This window comes from Takifugu flavidus, chromosome 13 (genome assembly GCF_003711565.1).
Source record: "Takifugu flavidus isolate HTHZ2018 chromosome 13, ASM371156v2, whole genome shotgun sequence".
Lineage (NCBI taxonomy): Eukaryota > Metazoa > Chordata > Actinopteri > Tetraodontiformes > Tetraodontidae > Takifugu > Takifugu flavidus.
The window spans coordinates 4633497-4660578 of NC_079532.1; the positions used below are offsets into that span (position 1 = coordinate 4633497).

The following is a 27082-nucleotide window of genomic DNA, read 5'->3' on the forward strand; positions in this document are numbered from 1 at the left end:
TTGTTTTTTTCTATTAATCAGCCCCGGTTCCTTGTCAGGGTCAAGGGGAATTCTGGAGTTTGTCCCAGCAGTCACAGTACGAGAGGCAGGAAAACAGCCTGGAGAGGCCACCAGTCCATCACAGGATACACTGCACAAACAGAGGGAAAAGAAAAACCCCCTCAAGTATGGGGAGAACGCACAAACCCCAGAGCCAGAACTGGAATCAAAGCCTGTTTAAATAATATTAATCCAGTCTTGCCATGATGCAACGGTGCTAACTACCGTGGCTCCCATGTGGATATTTCAGACATTTTGACGTGGGACAATTCAACACATTTTATATGGAAATATTGGATTAATGCTACAGATTGTATCTTTCAGAACATTCCCTTCATGTTCTGTGTGTAAACTCGGCTGTCCTCAGTCTGTGAGGGACAGATTATGTCTAATTAGCATCACCACTGCAGCTGCACAGACATTAAAAACAAGAAAATTGGGACTCAACATTTTCAAACTCCTGAAGAGGGACCAGGAATGTAATCTATTTCTCATTTTGTTACATCTCTATTCTTCACTCATTTTCTGCTTTTCAACACCCTTTGCACCTGTCTGTCCTTTAGCACATTACAGAGAGTTTTGCTCAGTTTGGCATGTGTGGAATCAGGGAGCTAAGAAAGGACAATGCTCCGAAAAAGCAAACACCAGGTAGATATGGAGGTCAGATAAAGAAAATGTGATAGGACAGGAAAGCTTTGAAGGATGAGAAGGGGGTAAAAAGGGAAACAGAAAGGTGAAACATGCGGATGTGCAGAAAGCTCCTGGGAGCCGCCTTGCTCTGGCAGGCTAATTGAAGCTCTGGGTGGCAGCAGACTCTGAGCTGTCACTCCAATGAAGAGCCCATTTGCTGCATTTTGCAGGCCGTGTGCTGAATTCTGATGAAGTCCCACAATGCCCAGACCGCTGTGTCACTAACACCCCCTGACACAAGCGTGCACAAACTGGGACACACACCCGTTCCCCTCCTTCTGATTATATGTAACAGGGATAAAGACATTCAGAACACGAACGTTGATGCCCAAACATATGAATCATTAGGTCCTGAGGATTCTGTAAATTTGTTAGGGAATCTCATACATGATAATGTGATATTAGGCTGTGCATGAAGGTTTCCTTTGTTGGATTAAAAGTGATTATGCCTTTGAGCGGGACACATAGCTGCAAGCATGCAGTGAATCATTTATGACTAATTAGTGATTCTATTGAGAAAATACTTATTTCGAACTGAGCAACATTTGTGGGTACAAAGTGTAACATTTATTGAGTTACATGTTGGATCAAATTATCTACCAATATTTAGTTAAATTACCAGAACTAATCCAGCCCTCCCCATACACAAGCAACAAGAAGTTTATCCTCTACAAAAGAATATAAATGGAGACAATTTACTGTTTCCATGTGATGCAGACCAAGCTTAGGCATCAATTGTAAAGGAGGCACCAGCTGTATTGTCCCACTTGTTTTCAGTCGGCTTGGTGGCAGCAGCAATTGTGGATTCAGCAGCCTTCATCATTAATGAGCTGCCCCAGAAGGAGGAATTGATCTCTGCCATTGAAGGTTCCACGTCTGCATGTCAGCATTTACACATCAAGGCAAAGTTAAGCCTAATTAGCACATTTAATGCACGCGGACACATGAAAACAACACTGCTGAAAGACAAAGACAAGAAACACCCCTGATTAAATACACAGGGCACCTTTTCCTCTGGCCATTCCACCGTGTTTCTCATTTATAGCATAGCTGCTGATATAGAACTGGTTCAGGGAGAGCCGCAGGTGCTCTCATCAGTTGCCATCAATCTGCTTATGCAGCTAAAATGTGCTTTGTGTGGGGGTGGGTGGTTTACCGTGGCAACAGCCGCTGGATTACACTGATTATTGACAGTATTTGTTTATTATCACAGTTGTTAGATGAGGCTGTAGTCTTGAGAAATCAACACACGGTTCTGAATTTGTAACCTTACCGGAGACGCCGAGCAGTCGTCGGCAATCGAATAAAGTTCTGTATTCAGCTCCAAATTGCATACTAGCAGAAAAAGGTAGTGGCACTTTGATACTGATGTACAGTTGTAATGTTGTTTCTGCTAAAAAGCCAAATCTGAAGGACTCCAGGGACGTTTAGGAAAAATGTATTCCCCTAACAGGCCTGGGGCCACACAGGTGGGTGGTATTAGTGCAAACCTGTAGGCAGAGATGAGATAATCACTCTCTGTAGTTGATGTTGATGTTGAAATGATGACAACCGCGATGGCTCACAGTGAGCGCAGGTGTGTGTTTGAGGATTGAAGAGCTCTCTTGTTGGTTTCGTGGATGCTGCAGTGATGTAACACGAGTGGGAAAAAAGGCCTCCTGCTTGAATTTCTCGCGATCAAAACTCAAATGTTATTCATTTGGCTTACGCTTATGGTCTGTTACATAAAATCTATCAGCTCACGGTGCTGACAAGTTGTTTTTTAAAAAATTTGGCATGTGTAAACACGTATATCTAGAAGAGGCATCCAGATAATGAGCAAATTTTGTTTATCACTGTCAAATTGGGCACCACCCAGTGCACACTGGGTATTGATGGGCTCGTTGTTGTGGTGACAGCTCCAGTCAAACCATAATAATATGATTAAATATCACATCCAGGATCAGCTGCCTTCTGTTCTGAAGTGTGTGTTCAGGGGACAGGAAGGATATTTTAATATGGTCGAAACATGTAGAAGGGTGGGATCGCTTACAGGTGACACATGATGGGATGTTCAACGCCCATCACTGGGAACCATCCTACCCATCATGCCTTTGGGCCCCACCATGATTGTCACCTCATCCCTGCCCCTTCAATTAGGCAGTCAATTTCACCTTTGTGTCCCACGGGAGTCACAACCACACCATCTGAGATTGGAATACTGCAATAGTCCCCCCCCCCCCCACACACACACACACAGTATTCATACAGCTGAGCCCTGCTCTCTCTTTCTATTCAATTCTGTCACCACAATATGAAAAAAAAGAATGTAGCAGAGCAAAGAAGGAGTTGCTCGACGACGCGCACCTCCACCCAGTAACAGCATCGGTCTTAGCAGCCTGACTCTGCAACGAAAACGAAAACCAGCATGTTCTGATACTGGATTCCTAAACTGCTCACTCAAGTAGGAGCAAAGTTGTAAAAATCAAATTTCAAGGAATGCCAGAACATTTACCATCCTGCCAGCTCTCCTTGTCTTGGATTTAAGGACATTTCATTTGCAAATGAGGCAGCCAAGTGAAGGTTTTCCCCCGTGTGCGTGTAAACCTTGTGAGCGTCTATACCCACACAGGCCGTCACTCTATGATAAGCCAGTTCATTTAGGCCTTGGACCTCGATAAGCCGTGTGGGTTATGAGTCCCTTATCTCCTGAAGGACAGTTTGTGACCTGCTCTGAAAGGATGTTCTCGCTGCTGCCATCAAAGTGGAGGCTCTGTGATCCAGTGGAGAATCGTAGCTTTAAGGTTCGAACCTCAGAGCTGGAAAAAGTCTTTGAAAGTATTAGGTTCATATTTCAATCAGCTTTCCATGACAATCACATTTGAATCCACACACCCAAATTTAAGCCTGAAAATGACACAATGTGTGCATGATTTTTCATTTTTACCATTCCAAAACCATTTTCTCATGAATCCTCTCTGAGTTTCAGGCTGGCCAGTGAGACCAGTCAGGAGCCAGCAACTTCAGGATGACCCGACAGAAGTTAGAAAAAGAATTTTGATAGTCATTATATGTCCTGTTTACTTTCACTGGTCCCTGTCTTGATGACGGGGCTTCTGGGATTTCAGAGATTTTGCAGCAGCAGGAGAAACAGAGGCTTTGCTGCTGTTGCCTGACAAAGACAGAAGCTTTAGAAGCAACTGTGTGTTTGAGTTGGAACTAGTATGATAAGTTAAATGAACCAACAGAATGGAGACAAAAACAATGAGGTGCTGGAAGAGGAATTACAGCTGAGCCAAAATTGTCTCTTCAGGAAGAATATGCACTATTTTTAAGGAAAACACATACAAAATGTGATCTGAATCAGTTGTTTTATTCATCGCTGGGTGATGGTGATTTCTTTTATTACAGTCATTTTACATTCTCTACACACACACACACACACACACACTTCTGTACATTCCAGAGTTTTTACTAACAGCCATGTGGAATATAAACCAAAAATCCCCTCACTAAAATAATAGACAAGAGCATATGACTTTGTTCACTAGTTATCAAGTTTATGAGGTAATTTGTTCATACGCATTTAAAGCTTTTTCCCTGATGAGCTCAATTTATTGCTTTCTGTTGACAGTTGATCAGATTTCATTTATCGTAACTGGGGTGTTTTGTGAAGCCTTTTTATAAACACTCATCATACACCGCAATTTCTTCTTCACCTTGGCATCATGAGCTTAAAGGTTTCAGTGTTAATATTATGGGCTTGTCTGGCAAAAGAATGAGCTCAAAGGTGCTCTGCACTTCCATGTGGCGCTGCTTCTCCACCCTGAAGTTTTCCAGCATCTGCAGAGATATGAGGTGCGCATTAATGTCATGAACCCACGGACCGTGGTGGAAGGTATTGGTTCTGTGCACATCTTACGTGGATGAGGAAGAGCTGCATCTCAGCTTCGGCAATTCTTCGTCCTAAACACTGGCGGGGGCCGAAGCCGAATCCCAGACTTTTGAAGTAGTGCGTCTCACTCCGCAGCCAGCGCGAGGGTTGGTATTGTTCTGGCCGGAAAAACACTTTAGGGTCTCTGCCCATCGCGTACAGACCTAACTGGACAAGGGTCTAAAAATAAAATACAATGGCAGAAATGATGAGAAGTGAGTAACAGATTAGAAATGTAGGAACAGCATTTGGATTCTAGACTTACTCCAGCTGGGATGTGGTAGTTTTGAATGATGATATCCTCAGCTATGTATCTTTGCAAGCTCACAGCCACCGGGTGTAATCTGGGAGTAGAGATGATGTGTTTAAAACATAAATTCTAGCAAGTGAAGCAAACATCTTTGTTTAATTTTTCTTTACCTCAGTGTTTCCTTCAGAGCTCCTTTGACCAGTGGAATGCGTTTCAGCATCTCCAGCATGTCTCCCTGGCTTTCAGTGCGTGCTGCAGCCACCTCCGCCCTCAGCTCCTCCTGGAGGTTTGGATGTCTGGCGAGTTCATATAAGGTCCAGAGCAGGGTGATCGAGGTCTGAAAGACAAACAAACCGGTTCACCACTGCAGGTTGCACACGCATGTTCTTCTTTGGTTCTTCCTCTGACCGTGTCTACTCCCCCAGCCATCAGCTCAGTAATGCTGGCTTTGATGTCTTCAATGGACAGTTTGTCCCGCAGGAGCAGGCTGGCCAAGACACCAGGATACTTCTTTGAAGGGCCAGTCTCCTGACGCAAGCGCCTGTAGATGTTTTGGATGCAGCGATCCGCTAACACCCCAGATGATACACATTGTAAGAAGATTTTTTAAAGGACCCAGAACAAAAACACATAGGTAAGGTCATTTAATTGTGGCCCTGCCTTGGTTGAAGATGCCATCCCAAGCCTCCACATGGTCCCGCCACACCTTTGCTCCAACCTTTCTCAGCAGAGCAGGAGGTATATACAGCATGGGGGAGGTGGTCTTAAACATGAGACTGATGCAGTCGATGAAATGTTGAGCTTCAGGATCAATGTAGTCCAGGAACAAACCCAGACGCTCCCCATACAGCACAGAGCTCACCGCTGCGTAACAAAATGGACAGAAATGGATGAAAAATCTCAGCCTAAAACATCTATATGGTTAACTATAGTTTGAATATCTATAAAGTTGCAGTTGAATGTTGATTTGAAACATTAGTCTTACACTCAAGCGCGTATTTAAAGAGTTCTTGAGAAAGATCAGTGGTCCATTTGTTCTGGCCGCTTCGCGCGATCTTTTTGTGAACCCTGACGACGAAATCATTGCCCACCTCGTCCAACAATGGCACAAAGTTCTCCAGCACCTTTGGAGAAATCACCTCCTTGTTGAGAAGAACACGGTTGCACCTCCACTCCTCTCCGTTCCTGTGGAAAGTTCAGAGGTCAGATTCCACAAATTACAGTAAAACATACTGTACACACAGAGAATAGGAGATAAGCATATACTTGAGTAAAACTCCATATTTTCGATTCCTGTAGTCTCTGTATGATGTCCAGGCTTCAACCTTCAACCTTTTGGGATAGTGGCCCTCCGCTTTGAACAGGATAGCAGCATCTTCAGGATTGATGATATTTACACTTTCGTAATAACCTATTTTTTCTCTGGCAGAAAAAAAGGGGGGGAAACTTTAGTTCTTGTGACCTTGAGACTAGATATTTCCCATGACGAATGTTTCGTTTTTATTTCGACTGCCCTGTTCCAGGTTTACATAATTCAGGACTTTTGTTTTGTCTCATTTTACAGCCAGCCCAGATTTGCGTTATCTAAAGGATATTTGTCACCAGTACCTGTAAATAGGTCCAAACGTGTTGAAGTTCTGCACCATGATGTGGTGCAGATTTCTGAATCCGTCCAGTTTCCAGAAATTGTACAAGTTGGCCACCCCATTCTTCCACAGTCCTGGAATGTCATTGAAAGACCTGACAAAGCTGCTACTGTCCGAGTACGTCTGTCGGGCCACGGGCATCGTGCTGCTGTGCCGCGCACCCGTCATCGGCACTTCCATCCTGGAGAGAGGCAGCACGACTGGGCTACGCCACACACTCCACCTGGCCATCCTGACAGACGATATGCTCATTCCTCTCTGCGGCTGCCTTAACTCTCCCAGGGACAAATTCACACCAAGGAGGCTGGTCTTAATAGTCAGCCCCCCTGATCAGCCCAGCACATGCAATGTTTTTCTGTTTTTCAGAGTTTTGCTATCCAGTTTTACAACTTTCATTAGACTCCAGTCGTATTTAGTGTTAAAATTGTCCAGTTTGTGAGTCAGAAACATGATTCTGTGAGACAAATCTAGTATGTTGTACATTTAATGACACATAGTATAATACACAAAATACACACTTAAAATGGTAAGTTTCCTCTAATAAAGCCATGAGTCTGATATTTAATTTTTTGTTTTGGTTTAGTCACAAAAACAGAAAACTCAGATATGAGATAAAAGCCTGTACACACTTTAAAGCTTGATAGTTTTTATCTCTTCTGTATTTTGGAATTGAAGGCACTTCCAGGAAGATTAGGTCCGTTTATCCATGTCATTTCTATTTCTTTAACAGATTTATCAGTTCCTCCAGCTTCATGGCAGTCTTTATGTCTCCCTGAATTTTAAGACGACCACTGGTGTAAGCAGCAAATGGTCGTAGGTTTCCTTGGAACATGGCTAGAAGGTCATGGTCACTCATACTGAGAGTTACATCTGGTTCTTTGTTCAAGGATCCAGCTCCAGCAGCACCGCTCCCTACAAAAGACACACAGAACAGCATTTAATCCAAAGTAAGATCTCTGCATCGTGTTAAGGTTTTCTTGAAGAGTTTAGCCTTCTTGCGGACCATTGTGCTAATAATCTGGGTGGTCAAGAGTGGTGTCAAGGAAGCCATCCACATCGAGTTGGTAAACCCAACCTTAAACAGAGGCGGTGGGCTAAGGCACTTCCTATCACCACATACAATGGAGTCCTCCGCTCTTTCCAACAATCCAAAAGTTCACACCCTTTCACAAGACCTGGTGAACCAGCAGTCAAAGGGGAAGCACCCAAACTGAAACGAGGTCACCGAGTCTGCCATCGACTCTCAGGTGACCACCCAGATCATTAGTACACTAATCAACACAGAGATCCTACTTTGGATAACTATGACCTTGATGAATGACAATCTACACAGACATCTGACATCAAAGTATTCATCAACTGGGATGATAATTCTCTGTAGTTACCTTGGCTCAGATCCACATAGTATCTATGATGGCCTTCATCTTCAGAGTTTATATCAAAATGGTAGCTGGCGCCGACCTGGCGGACCAGATTTTCAGACATCAGGAGCTTCACACAGTTGAGAAGTTCTTCAACAGAACCTGGAGTGGCCACAACAGGGCCTCCGCTGAGTTCATCTATAAAAGTCATTTTGTCCTCTGTGGAGAGAAAATAAATCTTGTCTAGAATTATAATGTTATATTTGGCTTTTATGACTAAAATAAGGACAATAAATATTTTCTTTCAATTTTACAAAAATACAATGTAAAGTGTACATTTTTGCTGAGCAATATGATGCCAACATGGTTCGAGGTGCAGATTTTTATAAGATTTAAAAAAAAATTGAGAACCATCACAGCTTTACCAGATGTTACGTTGTGAGATACTGTACATACTGTACTTTTGGTATTGAACAAATCACTAGTCAAACTAGCTTCCTTTCAGTCCTTGCTGGTAGGTTCCTCGATCCAGGGAAAGGAATTGGAACAGAATATTTTATTTGGTAATGTCGAATTCAGAAGAAAGAAACCTTTGAAGTGTTATGAAAATGTACTTGTCTGTAGCACCACACCTTGGTTATATTGTGAGCTGTGGCCCATAAAGTGCATGGCCAGTTGCTGAATTGGCCCAGCGAGGCCTTCCAGCCCGGGCACAGATGGGGGCATGATGAAGTGCCCCGAAGCGCCTTCATCTGGTGCTTTTAATAAAGAGCCCAGGGTTAGCTCTACCCTGTCCACCTCCAGCCCCCAATGCCGAGTCATCTCATTTATATCCATCTGTGCAGACCAAGAAACAGTGTCACTACAGGACCAGGTGTTAAGTAACTATCTTCTAAAGATACTGGTATACATAGTCTCACCCCCAGATATTCTCCCAGTTTAACTCTCTCGGTCTGGATCTCTCTGACTGTTTTCTTTGCCAGGCTGTAGATTAAAGCATTTTGTGCCGTCATTCTAGTTGAGGCATTCAGGTCCTGGACTGACACTACCGACATGACGGGATTCCAGATCCTGAACTGGATGTCTGCTCCCACTGATAGTATACCACCATCCTGAGTAGTTACCTACAGTCACAAGAAAGGAATTCATACTGGACCGAAAAATACATTGACATCACTGGAATAATAAACAACTGCCAATGGAATATTTTATAGCTAATGTATGAATTATCTGAATTCAAGATAAGTCAGAAAATATGTAACGATTTGTTTGTGATAGAATTGGACTTATTTATATTTAACAATGAGGCTAAATATACAGTCAGGATTCTAATTAGGAAATAAGCAAAGTGATTTTAACATTTCTGTTCTTTGGAGAAAAACATTTGAGGAACTGGAGCCTCTCAAGTGAACGCTAATGCAATGTAATGAATCCAATTAAAATGTATGGATCTTAGACATATTTATTACAGTACATTAGATTTAGACCGCGAGTGAAAATAGGCGTAATCTAATCTGAACACAGTATTCCCAGTAGCGTCGGTCTCTGGTTTCCAAATGGGAGGACAGCGCCCCCTGTAGGATACAGTAATTCACATAATGACGATATCTGTCTGCGTCATTGACAAATGGTTTCTTTGGACCCTGTGATTACGAACGTACATAAGCATCTCTTGAAAATTACTTAATTACTCCTTTGTTGCTGCTTTGGCGGCAGATAATTTTGAGGCTGAACATTGAGGTGTACCTGGCAAGGAGGGATGTTGAAAGCACGGGTTCGTAGATCTACTCTCTGCCACTGGTCAATGAGGGGAAGCACAAGCACAATGCCAGGACCCTTTGGAGGACACACTCGACCCAGACGAAACACGACTATCCTCTGGTAGTTAGGAACTGTCTATAGACACAAACGCTTAAGTTTTTTATACTGAGACATTGTGTAGGAACAATAAATTTTACGTTACCTTTAAGACAAACCATCCTGTTATAGGAAATAATAAAAATGTACAGATATAAACGAGAAAGATAACAATTAGGTTGCAGATCCAGGATACCCATCCCTGAGAGGTATCTGGTTAGGAGACACAAAAGAGAACGTTTTAGTTTTAAAAACATTATTGGGTCCCGGCAATTATCTATCACCTCAGTTGTTATAATAGCATCTGTGTTTGTGTATCAACGGTCTGAGACTATTCAAGAAGCATTACTGAGCTCAATTAATTAATTATCTCAATTAATCGGTAAGTCCATGAAAATGACACCAGAAAGGACCTGGAATCTTGACCATGGATGTTTCAATAAGGTTAATTATAACCGGAGACGGGAGTAACGATAGTCTATGCAACATAGGTCCACTAATGCCTTCCAAATATTGTTTAATTACAACTCAGTAACTATGTAACAATTGCGTTCCTACAGGTAATGTTGCTTCATACCAGTGAAATCGTTTTGAGAAACATTAGGCATGTTGTCGAATGAACGTCCTTTACTGTAGCTGGGCTGTTCGAAGCCATCGAGATCCACAAACAATCCAGGGGTCCTCGGACTTGTGGGGTCCCTTTGAGGGAGCAGCTGATACGATTTCTGAAACATTGTTATGCAGGACAATTCCAATCTGACATTTAAGACATTTTATTTAGCAGTTTCAGGTGAATTAAACCGCAGCTGAGATTTTAATAAAAATTAATCGCTATTTTCGCGATTAAACAGCAAGCCTTTAACCGAGAATAGTGCACTTCCGTGTTTTCCTTCCGCACTTCTTCTGGTATTTAGCAGCGTTCTCTCTAGTAAATCTGCTCGTTACCGCCACCTAACGTTACGGATGAGTGATTTCATTTTACCTTCTATGACAGACCCAGTACCGGTATATGACAACCAAATACTTTACTTTTACCAGTACATTTTAGTAATTTTTGTAATTTGCATTGTAAAAAAAACCTTCTAGGAACACAGATTACGAGGTGGGCAGATTACCGAGTGGCCAAGTGCTCCTTCCTCGAGTCTACACAACTAGAGTCCATGCTAATATGCGCTGTGTTTCGAGGCTTCTGCTCAGTCTGTACAGCTATCACAAAGAAAAATAAATTAAAATTAATCTGAAAACCATTTCCACTTGTAGTGTAAACAAATTCTGTGTACATCCAGGTCACTATCTTTGTTCATCCCATCTTGGAGACACTTTTTTAGTCTGCAAGCTTGGCTGAGCTTTGTCAACAGGGCAGCTGCCCGTTCCAGCCTGACACCAGTGACATGGGAAATAAATGACTAAATAAATACAAAATATTTCTTTGTGGCAGCAATTATGGTCATTTTTTTCACCTGTATATCAGGTTTCTCCTCACACTGCAGATAAAGAAGCTGCTGCAGCCATACCATAGTGGTTTCCATTGCTGGAGTACAAAGCATGCAATTTCCATTTGATTTGCCTGACATTTAAACAGAAGTAATTAGCTGAGGATGGTGATGACACCAGATTGGCGTGGAGTACTGTAATCCTATACATTCTTAATTAAAAGCTCCCCTGCAGCAGTTCCATCATGGTCAGAAGAAGCACGCGGGTCTCTATTTTGAAAGACATTCACTTTATCAGTTTAGAGCTCAAAATATATGTTTTCCCACAAATATTTCTAAGGGTTGTCTGACTTGTAGCAAAGCTCTCAAAACACAATTATTGTATAGAATTTCCATAAAACAGTTTCAGGAATGTCCAGTAACGATGTTCTTCAAGTTGTTTCCAAAGTAATACATTTTCAGCAGAGTCTCCTTTATCTTCTTTGTGTGAGAATGAGTGAGGGAGTCTTAGTCGTGTCTTGAAGAAAGACAAGAGGATTAAGATTGGGAGCTGTGTGAGCAAACACTGGTCTGTCATCCTCTTAATTCTTCCCGTCTGTAGAGGTAAATCAATCAGTCACACCACTTCCAGGCATCATTGCATCCAACAGGAGAACACTGATGAAGAATATCTTTCTGCTCACGTGTCATTATATAATTTATGTGTAAAGGATACAGCTCAGTAAGTCATCAACAGTCAGAGATTCAGGAACATAGCACAATGGATTATTTGTGACTGTCTGAGATGTTCACTGTTGGCCATATTGGCCCTTCCAATGATGTAATGGCCCCAGGAGAGGCTGCCCCAAATCAGCAAAGCAGCTTAACCTTCAATGAAATGGGAAGAGGATTCACAAGCGTGGGGGCTGATGAGAAGGAAAACAAGTAGTGTAAAGTTTGAAACAGCAGCCACAAGGTGACCATCATCCAGTCTTTGCCACATGTTGATTTCTTCTGGAGCAAATTCCAGATTTGTTACATCTCATGCGCAAATACGTCTTGTCTGGCCCTCTTGTTAGATTACACATACAAAAGACACTGAAGATATTGAAGACACTGACATGCTGCTGCTGCTGCTGATCATTTCTGGAAAATGTCTTTAACTGAAAAAAGAACAGTGTCTGTCCAGCAGTATTATGCATTGTGCAGCACTATCACCATATGATGCTTTGCATGATATCTAAAAGTGTTTTATTGTAGTTGTGACACAAACATATATTAAAAACCCTCACTCCTTTGATGAATCAGCAAGGGAAGTAATATGTATGTGTTTGTTGTTACGATTTGTTTTTATTTTTAAAAAATAACATAATTTCAGACTACTAGACCTTTGCAAATATGACAGATAAGATGATGGCGTGCAGAACAACCTCTAATTGAGTCTTAATGATTTGTGTGACTAAGCCAAAATGCACATTTATACTGACCTAAGCAGTACTAAGAACAGTAATCTCAGATGTGATATTGGATTATGCGTGTCACTGAAGCATCAGTGATGAGCAGATTAGCACGTTACTGAGATTATTGAAGCTGTCAAGCAGATTACACAACACCTTGACAGGAAGTAGCCCCGCTGCCCTTTTTGTCTGATTCTTCAGTTGTTGACGTTGATGCTGCTAGTTTCTGCATTAAAACGCTGCCTGGATTAAGCCTGACAGGGACATTTCCTCACAACACAATTCTCATGTTAATGCTAATGTTAATACAAGGAAAAACACGATTTAACATTTGTTACCCCTGACAGGTCCAACGCAAGCCTGAGAAGTCATCTTCTGAGACCTGTTTTATCCCACCACCTGAAATCCATCCAAATAATATCAGCTCAATCAGTCTGAGTTGACTTATCCTCTAAAATCTTATAAATGCAGTTTACCTTGTATTTAATTATTATCATGTGAAGAGACATTCATGATTAGAGTACCTTTGATGAAGGGGATGATGGGATTTGTTGGTTGTTTATGACCAACCTGAATTGCAAAACTAAATTGGAAAAAGTAGGCAATAGAAAACGATTCAGAGCCTTTATTTTAGTAGAAATAGTTTGTATTAAGGCCTGCAGGTGGGGCCAGAGGTCATCGTTTTAATCAGCATTTGTAAACAAAGATTTACGTGTGAATGCATTATTTCTTCTGCATGGATCGCGAAAAAACCTTTGCAAAAGGCTTGAACACTTTTCAGTAAATGGAAAAATGTATTGTTGTATCTGGATGATGGTTTGTGGGAATATTATTATGTTTTAGTGTCACTCAAAAGGAATTAAAAGTGAAGCGTCTAAAGGTTGTGTGTGTGCGTGTTAGTTTTAAGGTTGTCTTATAGAGAATTTAGCACTGTCAGTGTCTGAACTCTGTTATCAGTGTTCTACGCCTGACAACAACATGCATCCCTCCATTTGCTTTCTCTGAAATGTTCCCCTTCAGTTTGAGGACCATTTTGTCATCATGACTCTGTGAAACATCTCCTCTAATTATCCTGGCCTCCATATTTTAAGCAGTTAACACTGGGATTAAAACACCAACATCCAGATTATCGACTAGAGGCCCTTTAAATCTCCTCTCCAGCCCCGTTTCTCTGTTCTCAGATGAGATTCTTGGTCAATACTGTAAGAGAGAAAACTTGACTCAACATTACTTTTAACTTTCTGACATTTCCTTGAGAAGGTAATTCTGTGTGCCTCTACATTAAATGCAAGGAATGTCTTTTTCTTTATCTGATAATATATTTCCTTTATCTCTCCTTATACTGTAGTTAACAAATGTCTCTTTAAACTTAAGACAAATGCCTCAAATCAACCCCCTTTCAATTTGCTTCTCTTTGACACCTCTGTGGTATTGTTTGTCTTCCACTCAAAGAATCTGGACTTCTAATGTATTCCTAGGAATATTTATTGATATATGACTAAAAAAAACCCCAACTATCCGAAATTTTCAAAACGTGAGCTCCTGGGAACCTGGCTGAGTGAAAGCACAGATTTTGATTAGATTAAAAAAAAAAAGTATAAAAAGCAAGAAATAGAAAGACGCTGATCAGGTTGACCTGCACCAAAGGAATAATTTAGTCTTGAATAGCTTAGCACCACAAATCACAAAGGATATCGCCTCCCTCATTACCTCTGCCAAGGTCATAGCTGGCATTTATGTTTGTGATTGTTAGAAAAATAAATAGAAAAGTGATGAACAGATTTTAACCACATCACCATGTGGATCCAGGAAGGATTTGAAGAATTCTTTATATTGCGAGAAAGGTAATTTTCAGCATGTTTATAATAAGCATCATTTTTGGGAATAAGCTGTGGGAAATTCCTGACGGAAATCTGCACAAGGAGTTATATTCTTCGGCTTAAAAAAACAATTATGCATATGAAACTACCCGCAAAACGTATTCCCCATATTTCTCACGCACTTCCTAAAGGTTAAAAATAAATAAATAAATAAATACTACTACTACTACTTCTAATAATAATAAGAATATAATAATAATAATAAGAATAATAATAAGAATAATAATAACGCTGGAAATATCGATGTCCAACACGCACCCAAAAAGTGCGAAAATCCAAACATTTTCATCATTCTTATTTTAGATTAATTCTACCACAGGCGTTTCGCGTTTATAAATCCAGAGTGCATTTTTGGTCCAGGTTAAATTGAACAGAACACGTTGACTACGTTGTTCCCCCGTAAGGTTTTGTCGTCCAGCCTGTCTGACGTAAGGCCGGCGTCAGATGTTGACGCCGAGTCCCTTTGTTGGCTTTAGCACTAGCGACGTTTTGTTGTTATTTTCACTGCAGTTGAAACGCGGCTTGGATTGTTTTTGTTTTTAACCTTTTCCGCAACCCAACATTTCACATTCTCTACTGTGCGTGTCACAAATAGAGAACCCCAGGAATGGACTCGGACGAAGGGTACAACTATGAGTTCGACGACGAAGAGGAATGTAGCGACGACAGCGCCGAAGAGGACCCCGAGGACGACACCCTGGAGCTCGGCGAAGTGGAGTTGGTCGATCCCGTGGTGCCCGGTGGAGAGCGAGATGAGTCCGGCGATCCTGTCGGAGGTGGCCACGGTCCTGGCGAGGAAGACGAGGAGGACTACCGGTTCGAGGTTTTAACTGCCGAGCAAATCCTACAGCATATGGTGGAGTGCATCAGGGAGGTCAACGAGGTCATTCAGGTAAGTATTTTGGTATGTCAGTGTCAGGAAAGACCGGGGTCCAGGTTTGGGTGAAGCTTCAACAGGCCCTAGATTTTAGCTTAGCCGTTAGCCCTCAACGAGTAGTTTAGCCTACTTGCTGGAAGTTTGCCTCATCAACGCACAGATGCATTTTACTGACTTATTTCTCTCGGAGGGGTTTCCTTACACACATATGCTTTAAGTTGATGTCGGTGACATCAAAGTTACGTACATATATCAATTCCCAAATTCAGGAAGTGGTCTAATCCCTGTTGAGAAGTTGGCAGCACCGCTTGCTAAGCTAACGATAGCTTTAGCATAAGCCATTTCGCTAACTAGCTCTCTGGATCGGTCAACCCAGCGCCCTAGTTATAATATTACTGTATATGCCCAAGATATACCCCATTGTCAGGCCACATCAGATGGCAGGCTTCGTATATGGACACTGCCAACAAAGCCCAACGTTGGAAATTATCTCTAAATAGCGTTGACGTTGATATTGTAACGTTTTTTTCTAACGCAAGGCTCGGTCGTCGTGCCCGTGAGCTAGGTAGGCGGTTAACATTAACGGCTTAAAATATCGTCAACACTGTTTTGATCACTAAACGAACCCTTTCGTGCCATCTGAATAGAAGAACCTAAAATAATACAGAAGGGAAAATCCTGTGAAGCCCCTTGGCTCATCGTCAGCCTTGGCCTCCATTTCCTTTTCTTTTTTACCTCCAGTTAGGCACACAAGAAATGGAAAATTAGCTCGGCAGAACACTCCCCAGTCCCGTCCAAAGAACCATGTTGTGCTTTAAATGCATGTTTTGGGGCTGCGACCATTCCCACCCTGAATTGTACATCTTAAATGGGTGTAAGAAACGTGTACTGGGTCAGCAGCAATGAGGTTGTCACCAGAGAGACAACCGTCATGGTGATCCACCTAAAAGGGCTCCATCTAAATATACATGCTGCAGCACAGAGTAAAAAGTTAAATAAACCCAAAACTCTATTTGTGCCTGTGGAAGAATGTGATCTGAGGTGACTATAATTTACCTTGGATGAGCTGTGTCAGTTATAATTGTCATTTAAATGGCATTTTCTAAAACAACCCCTTCTCCGAAGCATACATACATACCTCACGCATATAACCAACCTGAATATATTATATCTTCATTTAAGAGTGGCCTACACCACAGTTTGCAAACCGAGACTGCAGTCTTGTGATCTTTTCCATTCTGGCGGGTCAGTCCAGACGTTACCGTCCCTCATTTTGTAAAGGGTTTGTGAGGATAAGAGACGCACTGTTTGGGCTGTGTGAAGGGAAACTATCATTTACTAAAACCTGGAAAAACGGTGTCATCGTCTTCACTTTCAACACTGCCATCTTGAAACCAGACGCCTCAAACGAAAGAAGCAGTCCTGCCGACCACATTAACGAAGAGCAACACCGAGATCCCAGTGGTATTTGGTCCGTGCCGCTCACACACAGGTACCGGTGTCAAAGAGTCATCTCGTTGGTTTAACAGTATGTACCTCTCTGTGGCTCGCACGCCTCTATTTTTAGCGGACTGGCACTAGGATATTAAATGGACAAATTGGAGTACCCCTCTGACATCTGTAAATACTACTATTTTAGTGGTCTGTACCACTATTTCATTGGTTTGTACTCCTAGAGTAGCCATTGCATACCAGTACCTGTCCAAATTATAAACTGTCAATGAAAGCGCCCACACTGCTTAAAAATAGAAGCATGTGAGCCACAGACGGGTACGTGCCGCTACAGCAACACTATGGATACGGAGCACTATTTAAGCGTCACACACCACTATTTTGGAATCTTGGCGCTACTGTTAAAGAGACTGACTGATTCCTGTTGTTCCGTGTTACCCACGGCTTCTCTAATGAATGACTATCGGGCTAAAAACGCACCACTTGTAGGACAGCAGCCTTGTCAGCCATATAAATCATGTGGTCATTCAGGTGACCGCCTAATTATGGCATCTTTATTGGAGAACTAGTATCACACATTTAAAAAGAAGCATGTTGAGGATCTGGATCATAGGGGGTCATGAGTGCCTACAGACTTTATCATGACATCATGTGGTGGTTCAATTTAACAAAAAAATAAAGGCCGTGTTTACTTGTGCAACAAACAAAACACATGCACTGAACACAGTCTAACCCTGAAACAATAGTGACATAGTTACAATAGACTCATGGTAGTAGATGCATGAGTGGAAGAAAGACCATTTGCTCTTCCCTCCCAGTCCTCTGCAGTGGTTTTGACAAATACAGGTTCATGAATCACAATGAACGTGAATCCTTAAGCCCTGAAGTCAGAGACACAGCTCAAGCTTCACCAAGACGACTATAACGTAAATATTTGAATCCTCTTTCATTCTACAGCCGTCCTGTTGGACTGAGCAACAGCTCGGCTGAAAGTACAATCTGTTTGTCCTCTCGGCTCCAAAGCTAAACAGTCGTTCAGTTTGATGTCTCATCGGCTGACTGAAATCAGATTTTCACCACGATGAAGGTGCGCGTCTTCTACTTAAACATCTAAGGTCTACAGTGTGGAGCTTGTACTAACGTCAACCTCGTATCCCGATTGAGCCACTTTTAAAGATGCTTTTCCCTAAAATAAGAGCCTCACAGCTGGAGAGATTATTGCACACACAGGATGTGCAATGTCACGTCTACAACAGCCTCTTTTTTGTCTTTTTTTTCTTTGCTCGTGCAGCACAGTAGGGTGGCACCATAACGCCACCTCACAGCGTCATTTCTGATGGCGAGCTCCGAGATGTGATGGGAAACCTGCAGCCAGAATGAGCGCTGGTGTTGTGCCCACTGTGGCAGAATCAGTGTTTTATTAACAGTTCAATAATATGAGAGAGAGCCGTCCACGAGGGAGCATCGCTGCAAAAAAGATCATATTGCACATATTGTTTTAGAATGCAGGATTGCCTGTTAGTGTTTTAGGGAAAGGCTTAAGCTTAATTTGATATGCTGAAATGTCAACACCCTTCCTGGCTCCCTGTTTTATGAACAGGATTTCATATGGTCATTTCTGTATTCGGATCCTGCTCTCTGTGTGGTCTCAGTTGTTCTGATGTGAAAACCTCTCCTCCTTCTAGAATCCTGTAACAATAACACGCATACTTCTCAGTCATTTTAACTGGGATAAAGAAAAGCTTATGGAAAGGTGAGCAGGTTCTTCTTGGCATATTTTCTATATGTAAATATCAATGGAATGATTTCTACTTTTACTCTGATTTATCTTTTTGAATACAGGTATTTCGATGGTAACCTTGACAAGCTTTTCTCTGAGTGCCATGTCATTAACCCCAGTAAGAAGCCTCGGATCCGTCCTCCAATCAACACCAGATCATCAGCACAAGACATGCCCTGTCAGATCTGCTACCTAAACTTCCCAAACTCTGTGAGTGTATTCAAAACGGCTCCATATTTCCCAGTGTTTAAAAAACAATTCACTAAAACAAACCAAAAGACGATATAGTACAGATGAAAACACATTTCTAAAACTCTGTCACATTATTCAGCCTGCACCTCACACGACAGATGTAACTCTAGAACACTAACCTCACTGTCACCACACTCGCGTGGGTGGAAATCGGACATCTTTAGTGTTCTTTGGTTAGCCACACACTCATGTTGGGGGTGGACATTCATGCTCCTTTAGTGGCAGAACTTCTGACACATCGACTTTTATGATGCATTTACTACATTTCAGAAAAATCAACCCCGTAGTAAAATAAAACCATATATCTGGTGGTTTTAGATGTAGTTGTGCGTCATCTGTGGTATATATTTTCCAGTTTACCTGACTGGAATCTTTTCTCCTGCAGTATTTTACAGGACTTGAGTGCGGGCACAAGTTCTGCATGCAGTGCTGGGGAGATTACCTGACCACCAAAATTATAGAAGAAGGAATGGGACAGGTATTCACACGGGTCGGGACAGTTCATGAAATGTCTGTTTAAAAAAATAAAACGTGCAGCGCGCTGAACTGTTCCACCCTTCAAATAATGGTTTCTTTTCAGGGTGTAAGTGTCCACAACTGAACTGTTTTTGTTTTCTCAGACTATTTCTTGTCCTGCTCATAGTTGTGACATTTTGGTTGATGATAACACAGTGATGTGAGTATTACTGCTTTATCTACTCATATGTCCTTGTTCAGCATTGGTTGTTGCCACAGTTGGATGTAAATTAGAGATTCATTTGAGCCCTGGGTGCTTAAATTCAAATATATGAAAGCTTTTAGTTGGCAGGTTGTTGTATTGAGCAAAATAAGTAAAAAAACATTTTTTTACTTCATTTTTGGCTTTTACCTTAAGTAATTTGATTATCACATAGTCCACCTATACAGAATAACAGCTGTGGCTTTGGAGAGCTCAGCAAGTCCATTTCAAGGCTAACATTTTTTTAACTGATACTGGGAAATGAGATTTAGAATGTTCCAAATGTGTTTTTGATTTAATTCATAGATACAAACCTTTGTGCGCAGCATAGGTTTGGAGCAAAAGCTTCCACAGGGTAGCGCAAGAACGTCCATTAAAACTTCACCCAGTTTCATCAGTGTTTTGTTGAACATCACAAGAAAATGATGAGTCAAAGCTGAGCCAAATGTGTTTTTAATGTGCTTTATGTTGTCCAGCAACCTGAATTTAGTGTTTTTAATGGGCATTATCTGAAGTTAGCCCATCCTTATGAGCTGCATCTCTATTGTTAATGTTTAGTCCACTGTGCAGTGCAGCACACCACCTTATCGAAAGCATGGACACTAATCTCCCGTACCAAGTCTTAAGCTGACCCTAATTGTCTTAACCTAGATTCTCACAGGGCCAGTCAACAGGTCTTTCTGTGATCAGTTTGGGGTCTACAAACCTTTGCTCCATTTATACTGCTATTGATGATTTATCTTTACCTTGTCAGCAGTCTTTATGCTGCTGCTTGTTTTTTTAAATCTCAAAAAGGGAAATATGCGGAAATAACTGTTAGATTTTCTTCTAAAATGTTGCATAAAGCTGTTTTTAAATTAAGAATGTCTGTAAATATGTACATTTTATAAAATTAAGTTGATTTATTGTTTGGGAGGCATTTGTTATGTGTATTAGGGTTAATGATGCACATTTTAGTGTCTACTTTATTTGGAAGTTACTAAATGATTGAAATTCTCTTACAGGCGCCTCATAACCGATTCAAAAGTGAAATTGAAGTACCAGCATTTAATTACAAATAGTTTTGTAGAGGTAAGCTTTTAGACTTTTCCTCCATTCCAGTATTTTTCAGATGACCTACACATGCACATACTATACCTTTTTATTCATTCATGTATATTGTCATGAAACTGATTTAATATTTCTCATCAATCTAAGTGCAACCGATTGTTAAAGTGGTGCCCTGCACCAGACTGTCACCATGTTGTCAAAGTCCAGTATCCAGACGCCAAGCCTGTGAGATGCAAGTGCGGCCGTCAGTTTTGGTGAGGGTCAATTAACACGTCTGACTACTGCAAACACTTTACTGTGATTCGAATAGACGTGAAATCTCTCTGATTAACTTAAGTACACGTGGGTGATTATTTAATTAAACATAATTTGGACATGATCTCTGTCTGTGCAGCTTTAACTGTGGAGAGAATTGGCACGACCCTGTGAAGTGCAAGGTAAGCAATCAGCAGCGGCTACAGCATTACCTCCATCACATCAGCCCCACCATGATTCAAGTAATCTATGAAAGTCATCAAACACCCCCCTGCTAAAATGAAACCAATGCAGAATGGGGGGTGAATAGCCTGGACTAATGGAGCCACTGGTGTCTGTAATACTGGAGATGAGATTAGATCAGATCAGGATGAACTGAATGGGTATCCAATGTTCCAAAATGTTGAGCGGTCACGGTGACTTGTTCCCTTTCTTTTTGCAGTGGTTGAGGAAGTGGATAAAGAAATGTGACGATGACAGTGAAACTTCCAACTGGATCGCAGCAAATACTAAGGTTCGGACTTAGTGAGGTTGTAACACAGTTAGCCTGTGTGTTTGAGCAGGCCTAACAGCATCCTATACATCTTGGGTGTGTTTGTAGCCTATAGTTTCCATAAAGGCTCTATACACAATAAAAAATAAAATGTAATACTAAGAGATAAGAGATCATGTTATTAGAAAATTGACATTGCCAATAGATTGTTTAACTGATAGATTCCCATTTTCGCAAGTAGATATTAATATGTTTAAACGGAAAGGGGGTTCAGATGTAGAGGTATCTGGCTTATACTTGGTTGGGAATCCATTTTTTCCTGAAAACAACATTTATCATATATTTGGAATAAGACGATGGATCCAAGTGACAGTGAGTAAAACTGAGGTTTGTTTCGAGCTGTGGGGTAACTTGTTTGTCTGCTAGTACAGGTAGTATTCTAGATAAACCATGAGGCACTCTAAGATTGTCTATTCCCCTACAGGAGTGTCCAAAATGCCACGTCACCATTGAGAAAGATGGCGGCTGCAACCACATGGTGTGTAGGAACCAGAATTGTAAAGCTGAGTTTTGCTGGGTCTGCCTGGGCCCATGGGAACCTCACGGCTCTGCATGGTGCGTAAATCCTTCATATACACTGCACAAATATATGAACGCAACACTTGGTTTTGCTCCCGTTTATCATGAGCTATAAAAGTGAGTGATATGGTTGGATTTCACCTCAGGATCTTGAGATTTATTGTCCGCCGTGACAGAACGGCAGGAATGATTTCCTCTACCTTTCTGTTCGACACCTGAGCGACGCACGTCGGTCTCTTTGAGAACGTGATGCTCTGTGAATCCTGAAATATAATTTGTCCTGTGTCGACCTCTGGCTCCGGTTAGGTGCTGATTAGAAAACATAATTATTGCACAGTAGTTCATTAACACAATAAACGACCACTCTAAAATGTGCAGTTTTATCACATAGCAGAGCCACAGATGTCTAAAGTTTTGAGAGAGCATGGACTTAGCACGCCGAGTGCCTCCGTAGGTGTTTCAGAGTTGGACAGTACGTCCGATGACCCTGTGTCACTGCGCTGATGTCAGATCTGTGGATGGAGTGGCTCACGCTGAGGCTGTGGCTATTGTTAGGTTCAGAAAACCTAAAACATGAGAGAAACAAATGAGGCAAAGACAACAGTTTTGAGTTTTACTTGCAAGGAGGATGGACAGATGTGCTCAGTTACAGATCTCCAACACACACCTCTCGCCACCCTTCTTTTATTAGGATTAGGAGGTTCCTAGTTACACAGAATTCAATTGTGCCTAAAGGGAGGGGGGAAACACAACAATAGCAGGGTCCATTCATAGTAAAACATGAACCATAATGGTGAATATATGGGCATTTCTTCATTGATTTATTAACTTGGCTCGCACACACACACAGCACATCCTTCCATACAATGTAAAAACATACACAAAGAGAAGGAATTCTCCTGCCTCTCCCTGCTGCCCCTGCTGTTATTGGTGTGAGAAGAACTGTTGTTATTACTATTATCGTTTAGATGCTGTGATGTCTAGATTTAAAGTGTTTGAGGAATGCTGTTAAGAGGAATGTGTGAATGTTTAAACTAAGTGCTGGAGCTGTTTACAAAACCAGCACTTAGAGGTATCCTGTTAGTTAAGACAAGGAAGTCGTAAAGATGGGTAGTTAGGAGACAAGGAGTCGTGAGGTCCTGTTTGACATAAATCTTGTTTGCACCAATAAGAGGCGAGCGAGCAGCAGACGAGCTGACGAGTTGACAGAGGAAGCTCGAACTGCTGCTCAGCTCTCCCTTGCAAGGCCTCCAGTTGTTTGTGTGGTTTGTCTGAGTCTTAACATAAGAGTAAAGAACAGCGCGGGTGACAAACTTCACCCTCACAAAGGCAACTCCCATCAATGTTGCATCCTGATACTCATTACAGCGGCTGTATCCTGTTGTTGTTGCACAGGTGTGCGAGCTCACACATTAAGCATCACAAACATTAAGCATTAACAAGCAATAAAAGCATAATGTGATGAGATACAATATAACAAGAATAAAGAATATAACAAGGAGAAGCAAATAGGAGATAACTTTATTATAATGATTCTAACAGCTATGGTATGGGCAGGTGTATGCTTTGGACCTTTTATTGGTGGCATTTTGAACACAGATAGATACTCTGAGGAGATTCTGAGAGCCATTGTTGTGCCATTCATCATCAACACACTGCAGCATTATGCACAGCCTCATGTTGACTCAAGGATCTGTTCACAATTCCTGGAAGCTGAAAATGTCCCAGCCAGTTCCTGCATGGCCAGCAGACTCACCAGACATGTCACCATTGTGCATGTTTGGGATGCTCTGGATCGGTGGGTATGACAGTTCCTGCCAGTATCCAGCAGCTTAACACAGGCATTGAAGAGGAGTGAACCAGAATCCCACAGGCCAAAATCAACAACCCACTCAACTCTATACAAAGGAGACGTGTGACACCGTGTGGGGCAAATGGTGCTCACGCCCCCCGTACAGTTAAGCTGGCCTTTTTTCGTGGGCAGCCTGAGGCCCACCTTGCACAGGTGGATGGAAAAGTGCAGATTTAGACAGATTTGTAAACAATATTTGAGAAAAATGGGTCATTTTAATGTGTACATAAAGTTTTAGATCTTTGATCTTCAGCTTAATCTTCAGCAAAAGTGTTTCTATTTTACTAGTGTTTTTAGGAATGAGGGATTGGTCATTTTTGTTGAATTAAACTTGAGACTTTATGAATGCAGCTCTGCTCCACAGCCCCCACCTGGGTCTAAAATACTCACGAATGACATTTTTACAGTTTCTGTAAACACAACACCAACCTTGAATGTTGACGTGTGTCTGTGCTGTTTCAGGTACAACTGCAATCGCTACAATGAAGATGATGCAAAGGCAGCTAGAGATGCTCAAGAGGTAATAAAGCATGCTTCTGGTTTTATGGGCATTCTAAACTTACATCATCATCCAAATTGTAGGACATCTCAAGCTTTTACATACCTCAGTTAGATTGTTATGATCCAAATGCAGGTCAAAAGGAACAATACAGCTATTTAGATACATCATGCTAATCAACCAGCACCGGGGACATTCAAATAACAGAATATTCAAATTTAGGTCTGGTTGACCATGTTTGACCTTCCATTGACCTTCCATTTTCGCAGCGTTCCAGAGCTGCTTTACAGAGGTACCTGTTCTATTGCAACCGCTACATGAACCACATGCAAAGCCTGCGCTTTGAGCACAAGCTCTACGCTCAGGTGAAGCAGAAGATGGAAGAGATGCAGCAGCACAACATGTCCTGGATTGAGGTGCAGTTTCTAAAGAAGGCTGTGGACGTGCTCTGCCAGTGCCGCTCCACACTCATGTTCACTTACGTCTTTGCCTTCTACCTCAAGAAGAACAACCAGTCCATTATTTTTGAGGTAAGGAGGCCATAAATGATGTTTTTCAGTGTTGAGGTTTACTGACTTCTCTTTTCATCTGTTGATTCGTTAGCATAACAATCCTTTTTTTCCCCCTTTATTGCTCAGAACAACCAGGCAGATTTGGAAAATGCCACAGAGGTGCTCTCTGGCTACTTAGAACGAGATATCTCCCAGGATTCTTTGCAGGACATCAAGCAGAAAGTACAAGATAAATACAGGTGATGAAATCTCCAAATGAGTCTGCGCAGCTGTGACAGTTGGTTGTAATTCAGACATTTTTTTGTGTTTTAGATACTGTGAAAGCAGGCGAAGAGTGCTGCTACAGCATGTGCATGAAGGCTATGAGAAGGACCTGTGGGAATACATTGAGGATTGAGGACACGTCCTAATGCAATGGACTCTTGAGTATCATGACAAACTAGAGCGCTGATGCAATTTAACAGGGCAGCACGAGCCTTCTGCCGCCTCTTTTGACAAACCAACCACTTTTGCATAATTTTTTCCTGGATTTGTTTAAAAAAAAAACCCAACTCAAAATAAATTATATTTAAAGAGAAAGTAGAGAAATAAAAGTGTAATACAGTATTGTTAGCAAAAGTTTGGAGTCTTCAGACAGCAGAAATACACTCTTTTGGCTCGTATTGTAACATCTCCCCTGATCTTATTTTCCTGTTTTTGCTTGTGAAACTTTTCTTTCTTCGAATTTTTTTTTTTTTTTTTTTCCATTTTAGGTTTCCCATTTGTGTGAAAATGTTTTCAACGCAGCTTTAACTGTCCCGGCCACATTTGCAATATGTATGGAGAACCTTGGGTGGCTGAATGTTGAATGACTGATTGGGGGCAAAGACATTTCATGGGGGGTGGGGAGGAAGGGAGAAAAAAGAACACCATAAGAACAAAATAGTCTGTATTTTTCAATTTGTAAATAGTCCATATGCATGGAACTTAAAGAGCAAGAGTGGCACGTGTTTGCATAATTTTGATTTATTCTTCACCAATATCGATAAAGGGGGCTCCGCCGCCTCGCAGGTTGGGTCTGTTTACTCCCTCCATGGTGTGTGTGATTGGAGGTCTTTGGCAATAAGGCATTTGCCCTATCAACCCCGCTGCCTTCAGAACCGTGCACGCATACACCTTAGCAGCAACGTTGAACATGCACTTGTGAGTTGCTGGTGGATCAGATGAAATATTGGTTTATGTGCACATCCCAGGTCCTTTCCCCCCTCCCAGTAAAAAGGTAGAACCTAAACCTAGCGTCCCTCTAGTCTAACCTTACATTCTTAATTGTTTTGTTTTTTTAGAGGTGTTTAACATTTAAAACGATATTTTTTCAAGAGCCAAACTGAGTGACATTCACTCCGCTTTTTCCCCACTGATCTTTCCTGTGGCTCGGCGCAGCCCTGCTGAAGCCCAGCTTGCACCTTGGAGATCAAATGAGGGTAATAGAATGTAGTGCCAGCACGGATTTGTAGTGCTGCTCGTTGGTCTGAATTGCTGTCAGACAGGGTCAGGGGTTCGCATCCCTCGCGGGGAACAACTGGACGCCGTGGGGTTGATAGCGGCCGTGCTTCTTTGGAGAGATCTCTTACTTCACCCTGACGCTGAATACCATGTGACCCTTACGCAGACGATGAATAAATGTTGCAAGACCAGTTTATACGTCCGTTACCCTTTTCTGTTTACTGACGGGGATCAAGGGGACAGGCTAGAAATGTCGGTGCCCCTCCAGGTTTCGTATGGTCCAGTGCGATGGTGGTTCTGGTCGTCCGTCTGCTTGTAAATGCTCATTCATGTCTCTGCAGTCTTCCCACGATGGACTGGAGGGGACATGGATATTGCGGCACTGAGGCGAGTCAGAAGATGACACCCAAGTGTCGGCTCTCATTCAAACGCATCCTTTTTAACCCAGTTTCACATCTTTAGGGGATCCTTTGCCACATGCTTATGTCTTCAAACTTATTTTATCCTAGCAAATTCTAAACTGTAATGTTTATTTGAATAAATGTCATGAGAAATCTTATTTTTGGGAGTACCGTGTGAGTCATTAGAGTAGGTTTCGTCTCGACCACAATTACCCAAAGACAAACGATGCATTTCCGCGCTGTTTATTTGTTTGCAGTGTAATATGCTCTGACCTTCTCAGAGATGTGTCTTCCAGGCCTACAGGGAGTTAAGTCATGGGAGGATTGATGTTTAGTGCACAGTTGGAGATTGTATGATAAGGGTGGGATGGTTCT

At 41.9% G+C, this 27082-nt stretch overlaps 3 protein-coding genes across 3 annotated transcripts; 1 reads left to right on the top strand and 2 right to left on the bottom strand.

Annotated features, from left to right (window-relative positions):
* Positions 1 to 4065: 4065 nt before the first annotated feature.
* On the bottom strand, positions 4066 to 6802 carry LOC130535831 (cholesterol side-chain cleavage enzyme, mitochondrial). Its single transcript, XM_057051164.1, has 9 exons — positions 6501 to 6802; positions 6159 to 6314; positions 5878 to 6077; positions 5553 to 5756; positions 5301 to 5461; positions 5063 to 5229; positions 4908 to 4986; positions 4631 to 4822; positions 4066 to 4551 (listed from the first exon to the last, which is right to left on the bottom strand). The coding sequence occupies exons 1-9, from the start codon at positions 6788 to 6790 to the stop codon at positions 4435 to 4437; spliced, it is 1566 nt and encodes a 521-aa protein (XP_056907144.1). The 5' UTR covers positions 6791 to 6802; the 3' UTR covers positions 4066 to 4434.
* Positions 6803 to 7006: 204 nt separating this feature from the next.
* stoml1 (stomatin (EPB72)-like 1) lies at positions 7007 to 10666 on the bottom strand. The gene is made up of 7 exons (XM_057051168.1): positions 10334 to 10666; positions 9863 to 9969; positions 9646 to 9795; positions 8820 to 9023; positions 8532 to 8736; positions 7924 to 8118; positions 7007 to 7450 (listed from the first exon to the last, which is right to left on the bottom strand). The coding sequence occupies exons 1-7, from the start codon at positions 10488 to 10490 to the stop codon at positions 7254 to 7256; spliced, it is 1215 nt and encodes a 404-aa protein (XP_056907148.1). The 5' UTR covers positions 10491 to 10666; the 3' UTR covers positions 7007 to 7253.
* Positions 10667 to 14927: 4261 nt separating this feature from the next.
* On the top strand, positions 14928 to 26865 carry arih1 (ariadne ubiquitin-conjugating enzyme E2 binding protein homolog 1 (Drosophila)). Its single transcript, XM_057051163.1, has 14 exons — positions 14928 to 15397; positions 18520 to 18587; positions 18677 to 18824; positions 19252 to 19344; positions 19487 to 19542; positions 20589 to 20655; positions 20782 to 20888; positions 21029 to 21071; positions 21332 to 21403; positions 21867 to 21997; positions 24276 to 24333; positions 24582 to 24842; positions 24951 to 25063; positions 25137 to 26865. The coding sequence occupies exons 1-14, from the start codon at positions 15113 to 15115 to the stop codon at positions 25219 to 25221; spliced, it is 1587 nt and encodes a 528-aa protein (XP_056907143.1). The 5' UTR covers positions 14928 to 15112; the 3' UTR covers positions 25222 to 26865.
* Positions 26866 to 27082: the final 217 nt, after the last annotated feature.